This window comes from Rhinatrema bivittatum, chromosome 2 (genome assembly GCF_901001135.1).
Source record: "Rhinatrema bivittatum chromosome 2, aRhiBiv1.1, whole genome shotgun sequence".
Taxonomy (NCBI): domain Eukaryota; kingdom Metazoa; phylum Chordata; class Amphibia; order Gymnophiona; family Rhinatrematidae; genus Rhinatrema; species Rhinatrema bivittatum.
The window spans coordinates 333,060,940-333,072,353 of record NC_042616.1 but is presented as its reverse complement, the minus strand read 5'-3'; the positions used below and the strand labels follow the sequence as shown (position 1 = coordinate 333,072,353).

Sequence of the window (11,414 nt, the reverse complement as noted above, 5' to 3'; positions counted from 1 at the left end):
TGTAAATTGCTAATTTAAAAGACACTTAAGCTCACAGATTTGCTAACTTACTTGCCCAATTTTATACCTGCTAATTATCTGGTGTAAATTGTAATACATGTGTTTATTGTGTGGTACTGACTAGATAAGAGGTCTGAGTGAGAACTAGGGGAAATGCAGGCTGAAGAACCAGAAGGGTCTCGATGACTTAGGGAAGGATTGGGCAAATTGGTGTACTAACTGGTAAAACTGGTAATTTCCTTAATTATTTATTTAGCATTTTTATATACCGACGTTCTCGATACAAATATCAAATCAGGTCAGTTTACATAAAACAAAACAATCGCGGTGAGGCGTTACAATAAACGGAGTTTCAGAACATGAGAATAAATATTAAATAAACAACAGTGACTCATCAAATGACGAGAATCTATATAGTAAATAACATGTAATAAAATAGATAATGGTGTAAATAACTAACTTGAAATAAAATAAATAAAATAAATAATAAATAGAATAGTATAAAATATATATGTAAAGACAACAGTAACTCGTTATGATACGTGAAACATGTAGAGAATAACTAAGAATAAATGATGTGTTAATTTGGGATATACAGGTATCAGGGACCAATGTTTATGTGCCTGGTTATGAGTAATGCATGGGCTAAAGAATTAATGCATCCACAAGTGGAACAATCAAACAGGTGGGCTATCAAATAACGTGGATTCATGTGGAGATAACTAAAAATAAATGATGAGCTGAACAGTGACCAATGTTTATGTGTTTAGATATCAGTAAAGCATGAACTAAAGAATTAGTGCATCCACGCGGGAGGCTTTCCCTACAGGTGTGTTGTAAGTGGGTTGTCCAGATGAGGTGGCTTTCACTACAAGTGGGTTGTAAGTGGGTTGTCCAGATGAGGTGTAATCGGCCTTGAAGAGGTGTGGGCGGTCGTGGAACTTGAGGTGTGGTCATGGAACTTGTAGTGAACTAATTTTACTCTTTTGCTCTTTGGCCCGTGTCAGAGTGTTCCTGCGATTCTGGAAATGCTTGCCGAAAGAGCCACGTTTTTAAATTTTTCTTAAAAGTTATATGACAGGTTTCTTGGCGTAGATCCGGTGGTAATGAGTTCCAGAGGGTGGGCCCAGCTGAGGAAAGTGCTCGTTTAGATCGTGAAGTTTTGATCGGGGGAGCGTATAAGGAACCTTTGTAGTTGAATCTGATAGGTCTTTGTGATGTGTGAGGTCGGAGTTGCGAGTTTAGGTTTAGGTTTCCTTGATGCGTGTGTTTTAAAATATTTTAATATTTATTTAAAATATTTTAATATTTTAATATTTTAATATTTATATTAAAATGTTTAGGTTTCCTTGATGCATGTGTTTTAAAATATACTGATTTAGGCTAGTAAATCCTATACATATGAATATCTTTAAAACAGGTAGAAAAAGTACATGCTTTTATTGCACTGATATACATTATTTCAATGCGTTGCAGGTATTTGTGCGTAAGCCTACATACATGCATGAATGAGAGACTGAGACGGCGTTAAAAGTGCAATCAGCAGTTTTATTTAATGGACCTGCATAAAAGCTTTCCAGTGATAAAAAGCACAGTATTATTATTATTAAGGATTCTCCACATACAAGGGGATTATTTAATCAGTCACAGTATCTGCCTTAGCAAGTATAAACATAAGGACAAAATCAAATAAATATTTGCTAACAATATCAAGTATCTAGTCAGAGTTGCATAGTCTAGCTCTGTCATTTTGCCTTATTCAGCAATGTTCCTATTTTCAGACAGATCCTGTCCTCACCCCTGAGCAGTCCACATGCTTCCTTTTATGAAAGGTACACAATCCCAGATTTCAAAGTACTGTTTTTGCCTTAGATAAACAGAGATAGGTTTCTCCACAGCTCACTAAAATTAGTCATCCCTAAGCACCAGTACTCCATTGACCCAAACTCAGGCTACTGATGATGCTGTTTCAATGGTTCCACTTACAGGCCCTCCTTTTATTAGATCATGTGTTCACTAACAACATTTTGTTTTACAAATTGTCAACGTGTTCTTTCCTGTGCAAATAATTTCTGCCATAATACCATTCTGGTGTTAGATTTCGTTTGCCCCATGAGAGTTTATATGAGACTAATCCCTTGCAGATTCCAATGTATGTGCCACTGTTAGGACTGGAAGCATGTTGCAACTGATCTAGCAAATTTCAAAATCTGGGCAGTCCTGGCCAGGCCGGACATCTCTTGCCCTGTGAGACACCTGTAGCATATCCCATGTCCAGCATGGACTTTTGCAGCCGTGCAACATCAACAACCATGCTAGATGCCTAACCATAGCCATTACTGTAGCATCATTTTCTTAGATCTCTCTGTATTTGCTAGCTACTTAGATTTTTTTAATTTTATTGGAAAGGTGGGTAAACAAACATTAAACAAATAAATAAATATTTACGTACTGTGTTTTCTTAGTCTAAATGCATACAACATAGCTATTTTATAAATATATCTGTAGTATTTGCTGCCCTCTTACACACTGTGTGGCATGAATAGGTTATGTGAATACAAGAAATGCATATTTAAGAATGTACTGTACATTTAGGAGGTAGCATACTATAATGACAAGAGCTATTGGAATATTCCATTGTAATTTGTTACTACTTTATATAATGTTTCATAAAAAAATATGAGAAATAGCATTATTTAAGGCATCAGGTAATCTTAAGCATCCTGCTTTTGTTGTTATAGTTTTCTAATTATCATTGTAATCGTAACCAACATGTATAAGTTGCATGCATTTGCTATCAGGTTAAGTCATATCTGACATTCTGAAGCTCAGTGGAGATATGACTGGTTGCACAGAGGACAATGGGATTTTAATTAAACAAACCATCACATGTATGTCCTCTGCAAATAAAGCAGATAGTCACACATTTAAACATGACTCATGCAGTTTTATTAGGAATTGTGTTCTCCGTACTGATGAGATCATTGTTTTGTTGTACAAGGATAGCGTAGTCCAAGTTCCTAACCTAGAAATAAACAATGTACATGCAGTAAGGCCACAAGTTATTTATCAGATTATATAATTGGTTTTAGTGCAAGATTCTGTGAATTAATTGTAGCAAAACCATGCAAATATCCAGCATGGTATATTTTACAGCACATTTCAGTCATCTAGATGCATCACCAGCATAAACAACACATGCCCCTTCTTTATTTCATCAATGTAAGCATTAGACATAAATGTATTGTTTTTAAATATAAGGTTATTTCTGTTTCAAGTGTGCTCATGGATGTTTGATGAATGTGTTAATAAAGGATTTGAATATATTACAAATAGTTTGTGGCCAAAATCAGATATTTCTTATTGACAAAGAAGTAGGTCATTTCTGAAGAGTTAAACAAGTTTTAAATTTTCCTAATTCCCAGAATGGGATTCATTACATTGCTCTTCACTATACAAATACTACATCTGGTGGATATCCCTACAAGAAGCACTGTTCTGGGAGCACCACAATAGAATATATAGCAGAATATGACACCAGAAAGGGGGGTCAGCATCTAAACACTCCTTACCTGTTTTTACTGTGGTAATAAAATAAATAATATCAATTTATATCCATTACTTATTCAAGACTATTTTTAACATGGTCACAAAAGGAGTTGCCTTTAATAGCCAAGATATGTCTTAGATTTATCTTGAATAAAACTTTGATGATAAAAGTGTGCTTGAACCAGTCTGAAGAAGACACACACATATATATGAGAAACATCTGCAAATCTACAATACCAGAATATATTATCAAATTCATTTTTAAAGGTTTTACAAATGTAAAATCAACCTATACACACATATGTAGCCTGCACTCATGTACATGGTGTTATATAAACATCAAAAATATGTGCATCTTTTCAGTTTCACGTGCACAAAAAAGAGGGTGTCTTGGGGGGTTCTGGGATGGGGCCAATAGATATGCACACAAATTATTATTTTATAAGAGATTTATGTGAATATATTAGAAAACTTATTCAGGCAATTGTATACCTGTTAATTAATTAGTGCAATTGATAGGCTTGTCTGTTGTCTGCTATTTTTGGATGGGAGGTCTGGGTAAACCAGGGGGCATTTATGGTGAAGTACAAGGAGGGTCTTGGTGAACTGGAGGCAGACTGGGTGAACTGATGGAGGTATTGTCAAACTGGTGATTTCAATTATGCACACATTTTTTAGAAATACATCAACTTCCATGTAAAAATCAAGGTTTTATGTGCTCAAATTTTATTTTTTTTGTGCCTAAAATATACATAAACATGTTTATAAAATAGGTAATGAAAGTAAGCACTGCCAATGTATTGCAACCAAAAAGTTACCAATAAGGGCCCTGACCTCAGCGGTCAGAGTAACAGATAAGTATGAGAAACATAAGTGTGGAAGCTTGCTGGGCAGACTGGATGGGCCATATGGTCTTCTTCTGCCATTACTTCTATGTTTCTATGTTTCTATATGCATGGATCAGATAATTGCAGCTTATAAAATACATATTGATCTCCACATATCCATATATACATGTATATGGGACTGTGCAAAGATCTTTGAAAGTTATCCTTCCAGTGAGGACATGTGTCTCATATGAAACTAAAGTAATATTCTGATCTAAAACAACCCTATAAATTAGCTCAAATATGTTATCCCATGACTATTCAAACAGCAGAAGCTCTTTCTATTCTCATCTGTAATTGGAAATGGGAAAGGACTGCTTCTGGTTTGGATAAACACAGAATAAATTGAGTCACAGGAATTCCCTCAGTTTTAACAGGTAATTAAAGCACTATGAGCCACTAGGGTGGGGAGGGGGAGGGGGAATATTATTTGATTTCCCTGTGTAAGGAGCTTGTGACCCAGCTCTGTGCCCATGGAGAAAAGATGTATGACCTTGCACGGTTGAAAAGAAATTGCAGCTGCTTGCGATGGGCGATAGGATCCCCTGGGCGTCAGAGAGCTGGTAATCACACACAATACGATCTCCCAACCCATGAAAAGCTCACATTTTGCAGATGAATGAGGAAAAGGGAAAAGAATGAGAAAAGAAATGTGAGGAATGAGGAGGAGAGAAGACATAGACTGGAGGAGGGATAATAATCAGCTGAGCATTGGAAGCAAGGAGTGAGTGAGATGGAGAGAAGAAGAGGAAATGGGAGCCTGGAGGAGTAAAGAAATGAGAGAATCACAGTGGGGAGAAAAGAAAGGAAAGAGAGAAGAAGGGAAGGCATGGTACGGAGTGGAAAAAAGAGTGGGAAAAGAAGAAAGGAGAAGAGAGGAAAAGAGAGACTCAAAAATGAGAGAGTAAATGCAATGATAGGAATTTGGCAAGAGAATAAAAAGGCATGAGAAAGAAAAGCAGGAGAAGAAGCAAAGAAAGAACTCTAAGAAATAGTTGTAAATAAGAATCAGAAACATATAAAAGCATTGGGAAAGTGTTTAATTGAGAATAGGATTAGGATTATGGGCTTTTTTCCTGTGGTCAGTTTGTTTGACTCAGGCTGGACTTCTCAGTTGGAGTCTGGCTCAGTTTTGGCCTTCAAATATTCTGGCACTGCCATCCTCCTGGTGTATTTTTTTTTCTTTTACCACTAGTGGATGCTTGTTACATAAACTCCTTTTAGCAATTACTTAACCTTGCAAATACAGCAAGGAGTACAAAGCTGACCAGTTCTCATTTCCTTCCTCCCCATCCCCCATCCTGTCCTCCATCAGCCCTCCGTATCCTCTTCCGTCCTTTTCTCCTTCCTATCTTACCTCCAGCATAGTCTCAGCAGTGTAATATAGATCACAGGATGCTGAAAAAGAGCTGCTTTCCCTGTTCCACCTCTCCCTTACCAGTGATGCTTAGTTTTGTAACAAACGGGAAGCACAGGTAGAAGAGACATGAATGGCGAGTAGCTTGGGAATCTGTTCAGTGCAGCATGGAAGGGGAACAGCACTGAAGAAAAGGTTTGCATGAGGCTGGCCAGAGGGAAAGGGAGAGCTACTTATCATGATGCATACATGCTTTCTACGCTTCCTCCCCCTGATTCCCATTACTTATTCCATCCATATCCCATTCCCTTCCCCAACACAATTTGTGGTCCTTGATTCTCTACCCTCTGTCAGTCGCTAATCTTTGAACACATCCCCCCATCCATCTCTGATCCTTGAGCCCCATTCCACCCACCAATGCCAATATCCAGTCCCTGATGAGCTTTGGTCTTCAATTCCTATTTGCCATCTGCAAGAAATCTCCAATCCCTAATTTCCATTGATTCATCCACAAACCTGGCACCCATGAGGAGTTGAGATAACTATTGAGATAGAGAGTAGTACAGAACTCTCTTATTGTCCCACTGATCTGATGTTTGAGGAGGGGAATTAGAGGGAAGATGTATATAGTTCCATGGCTGCTATACACCTGCAAAAATATTTCTTTGGGTGCTTGCTTGAACCCCAGACCACCCATGGGGTCAGCAGCTATGATTTAGTATATGCATTTGTTCAATTCTGTGCCATAAGCCTAAAAACAGCAACTGAGTATCAAGAGATTCAAATCTTCTACAGGACAACACAGTAAGGCAATGAGAAAATGTGGAAATGTTTTTCCAGTCAGGACTACATCTAGTGATAATCTCTGGTCTGTAAGCAGCATTTCTGCCAAACACCAACAATGGCAGCTCATTCTTTTCTCTTATGACCAGAGAGGGTTAAATAGAGTTTGATGTGTATAGATATGAGGGAATTCTTCTCATTACCCAATAGATAGAGCTGCACTTTCTACCAGTAAGTAAATCCCAGTGACTGAGACCACATTTAAAGCAAGGACTTTTGGATGACTATGCTACAGTCTTCCAGGAAATCATAGCAACTTTCCAAACTGTTGGGCTGAGAAGAAGCTGACAGCCTCATAAAGAGGATTAGTTATGGGAATTAGAGGATAAAAAATGTACACTTGAAAACCTGTTGGAAAGCCTTAGGTTCTCCACTGCCTAAAGTCTTGAACTACGATAGCTTGCCCAGGTTCCTCCTCAACGTTCGCTCCTGCTATAGGTTTTCCAGCAAAACATAAGCTCGTTTTGGAAACTGAGTACATATGATACAGTATGTTCATGAGCTGGGTGAAGAATTACTGCAAGAAAATAAGCAAATAAATATAAACAGCCTTGGTTAAATCTAGAGGCGAGCCCCCAGCATCTGCCATCACAGCTTGGGTTGACGTGTGATACACAGTTTGAACAAATAGTTATAGTGGTGATGTTGCTGTTCTGATTATAATGAAAATGGAGAAGGAGAAGCGTGCTACCACCTCCTCTGTTCCTTCATCATTCTTTTCACAACCGTTATTGCTAAAGATCACACAAGTGCCAGCAGTGTCTGCAGAGATGTTTTATCCTGCATACTGAAACCCGAAAGAAGGCTCATCAAATGTGCAACTTGTTTTCTTTTCCCAAACTACTTTATTGAAATATAGAACTTAATGATACTGTTATTTTGCCTTGGAATATGCCACTGCTGTTACTATGCTATAACACAACCCTCCCAACACAGTAGCTTTTGGGTGGCATTTTCCAGTTTGTTTTGTAGATCAAGGACTCCATACAGACATAAGTTCTCCTATTCTTAAGACTTATTTTTTCTCCCAATGCCAAAAGTTCTGCAGACTTGTCAGTAAAGTGGATCCTGTATCCCACTACAAATACTTCACATTAAGGTATTTACCATGTTAAGTATTTTTGGAAACCTTTACTAGAGGTGAATTTTGAATTCTGGGATAAAGTTAGAAGATGTCTCATAGTTATTGATGGCCTGAAAACTATTCTAAACAGAAACTTTTACTGCCTTCAAACAATGCTTATGTTATATTTTGAATGTGATCGTTGCAGTGCAATATTAAGGAGACATTTGGTAATAGTGAAGTTTCTATGGAATTTGATTGTAAAGCAGATGCTTCCATTGACTTTCTGGATTTAAATATTGCATTGACTTGGATCTTGTAATACTTGCTACAGTTGATTTTTAACACCAAAAGTCCTACAGCTTGTAAGCAGTCATTACTAGAGATGTGCATTCATTTTTGCCGAATTGGAAAATTGCAACGAAATTGTCCAATTCGGCATGTTTCAGGGAGCCCGAAAAAAATCAGGATTTTCCTGTTTTTTCGCAAAAATTCGTCTTTCCGATTAGTGCGCACTAACGGGAGTCAGTGCGCGCTAACTCCCCGTTAGTGCGCGCTAAGTCCTGTTAGCGCGCACTAACAAAAACTAACAAAAACTAACAAAATCTAACGGTTTTTGTTAGTGCGCGCTAACAGGAGTTAGCGCGCACTAACGGGGAGTTAGCGCGCACTAACTAAAAATCGATTTTTCGCGAAAAAAAAGACCCGAACCGAAAAAAAACGACATTTTCCATGGCGGCCGAAAAACGAAGAACGACACGAACACAAAAAACGATGCACATCTCTAGTCATTACTGTGCTCTGGCTAGCTAGGAAGGATCAGCAGATACCAAATCTTTGGCCTCATTCATATTTCTTGTTCCAGTGCAGAGAGATATGTTGGATCTTTTTCATTCTGCCCCTCTGGTCAACTGGCTTATATCTTGCTGTGCTATCTTCAGACTTCTTGTGAAAAGCTGGCAAGTGGGTGCTTGTGTAGTACACGGGCCTCTTCACATATCGAACCTGAGGTTTCAGGACTAGAGGAAATTAAAAAAAAATACATTCAGTTAAAATCTGCCCTTGTGCTGTTGAAGGATTTAATAAACATTTTAATCAATGAGTTTATGAATAACATATTTTGGATGACATGGAGATGATAATTTTCAAAGCCATTTATGTAGAAAAATAGTGATATTTGTCTGAAAACTGTCCTCCAGCAATACTGCTGACCATAGAAGTATTGTTACAACATGCTTACTTTAGGACATTTAGGAGACGCATTCCTGGGGATTTTTTTGGGTGAGACTGAAAAACAGTACACATAGTAATGAATATTTAGTAAGCAGGTGAGCGGCAATAATTTCAGCCAAATATTCCTTAGAACTTATCTCCCACTGAATATATTCGGTTACAGTTACCTAGATAAAGTTATCTGGGTAACTTAGCCACTCTCCGGGTTACTTATTATTTGGAATATAAAAAAAGTAACAGGCTGCAAAAGTTGCCCCCTCCCCCGCCCCCCAAAAATGACATGGCCCAATCCTCCCTCTCTGTCCCCAACATTAACAAAATATGATGTGGCCCATAGAAGCGTGATGCATCCTTCCCCTTTTCAAAAAAAGTGGTCCACGACCTTAACTCATCAACCCTTTCTGAACCACCAAAAGCCTCCCATTATGCTGGCAGGAGGAAGAGAATCTCTTACTCCTCCCACAGGGTGAATATCTAGGTACTGGTACAGCTGACAGATGCCAGCACTTAGATTTTAATGTATTTGCTTCATCGGAACCAGGAGGGGTAGTTGTTCTTTTCTGAATGGGGAGTGGACCTTTCACTGACTATATGCCCCATGGGAACAATTTTCAAATTGTGTTTTACTATTGGGCATTGCACCAGTTTTCAAAGGAAATAAATACACATACTTTTACTTTGAAAATGGCCCCATGGAAAAGTACCCACAAAGATCTGCACCTGCTTTTTCAGCAAAAACTTTTTCTGACTAAAAATTATGCACTAAAAGCTAGATTTTAAAAGGCCCAAGCACGCATCCATGTTTACGTGGTTCCCGGCGCATGCACATAGACACGCCAATTTTATAACATGTGCGTGGCAACGCGCACATGTTATAAAATACGATACCTGCGCACACATGCGTGCCCGATTTTGTATCGGTGCATGCATGGGAGAGCTTTGTAAACACCACTCGGCAACGCAAGTAGGCCTAACCCAGTTCCCTCCCAGTCCACTCCAATTAAGGAGCAGACTGAGAGGGAACTTTCCTATCCCCCTGTCTAGCCTTCCTCCCTTTTCCACTCTTCTCCCTGACCCCTAAAACCTTACCTATCTACCATAGATTTGTTTGTTTAACAACTTACCCACTCGATGGTGCAGGAGTAAGTTGTACGTACCATCTGGCTGCCAGCGTGTGCTTCCCTGGGACAGTGTCTAATGGCGCTTTCTGGTTGGCCCCCGCCCCACCCCTTTTGGCTCTGCCGGCACTTCTGTGCATACCGGCAGATACGCGCATGACCAGGACGTTTCTAAAATGCGCTCAGCATACACATGGCCCAGCCACGTGAATACCTGCCAGGATTTGAAAATCCTAAATTATGCATGAACTTTTCTTCCACCAACCTAACTCTGTCCTGGATATGTCCCCATTAAAATGTGGGAATAATCTAAACATTATTTTAGTGGCATGCAGTGTGGGAGATTTTAAAAAATGCAGTTTAGAAGGGTTGTGCATTCATTTGGAACAAATGCAAAACGTGCAATAAATGAGGGTATATTTAGTTTGTACAAATGATATGAACTGAAAATAGACCTTGGACAAATACACATGAAAATTTATATGAATATTCAAATTTGTTTGTGCATATCTAGGCCTCAGCCTAGTCCCGTCATCAGGGCCCAGGCCTGGGCCTAGGCCTAGAATCAATGCCAGGGTCTGGCCAGATGGGTCGCCTAGACTTAGGCCTAGGCTCAACACTTGGGCCCAGGCAAGGCTGAGTCCCATTGCCAAGGACAGGGTCTAGTCCCAAGTTTAGACTCAACAGTGAGATCTGGCCCGAAGATGAGTCCCAAACACCAAGGCCTAGGCTTTGGTCTGATACTGTGATCTGGCCTAGGCTGGATCCCAGCAGCAGAGGCACAGGCCTGGACCCAGGCTGAGTCCCAATCTCCATGTCCCAGGCCTAGGCCTAAAACCTAAACCTAAGCCCATATCTAAAACTGGGGCGCAGCAGAGGCCAGGTCCCTGCCTGGACCGGATACCAGAACTCGGCATGAGGCTGGGTTCCGGTCCCCAACACTTAGGCCTAGATCCAACACTGGGGCCAGGCTGAGACCAGGTCCCACCAATGGGGTTTGGGTCTGGTCCTAGGACTAGCCCAACACTGGGGCCTAGCCCAAGGCCAGGTTCTAGTCACTGAGTCCTAGTCCCAATACCTAGACCCATATATAAAGCCAGGACCTGGCTGAGGCCTGGGTCTGGGCCTAGGCCCAGGCCCAATAATGAAGCAAGGACAGGATCCCATCACCAAGGCATGGGCCTAGTGCCTAGGTTTAGACCTGGGTCCAGGCCTGCTTGAAGTCAGATCCCAATCACTGAGGTCAGGCCCTGGGTCTAGGCCTAGGCCTAAAGTCAAACTTGGATCAAGGCTGGGTCCTGGTCACTGAGTCCCAGTCCTAGGCCCAGGACTGATGCTAGGGTCCAGCCTTGGTAGTGTTCTAG

At 40.1% G+C, this 11,414-nt stretch overlaps 1 protein-coding gene across 5 annotated transcripts in view; it reads right to left on the bottom strand.

Annotated features, from left to right (window-relative positions):
* Positions 1-8,448: 8,448 nt before the first annotated feature.
* Positions 8,449-11,414, bottom strand: part of PDE1C (phosphodiesterase 1C) — a 1,569,255-nt gene continuing 1,566,289 nt past the window's right edge. For 2 of the 5 annotated variants that reach the window (XM_029589798.1, XM_029589799.1), the window contains one exon: positions 8,451-8,718. In XM_029589798.1, the coding sequence (XP_029445658.1) occupies positions 8,543-8,718 (176 nt within the window). In that variant the 3' untranslated portion in view covers positions 8,451-8,542. Of the gene's footprint in view, positions 8,719-11,414 lie in introns of all 5 variants that reach the window. The other 3 variants (XM_029589797.1, XM_029589800.1, XM_029589802.1) reach the window with 3 other exon arrangements.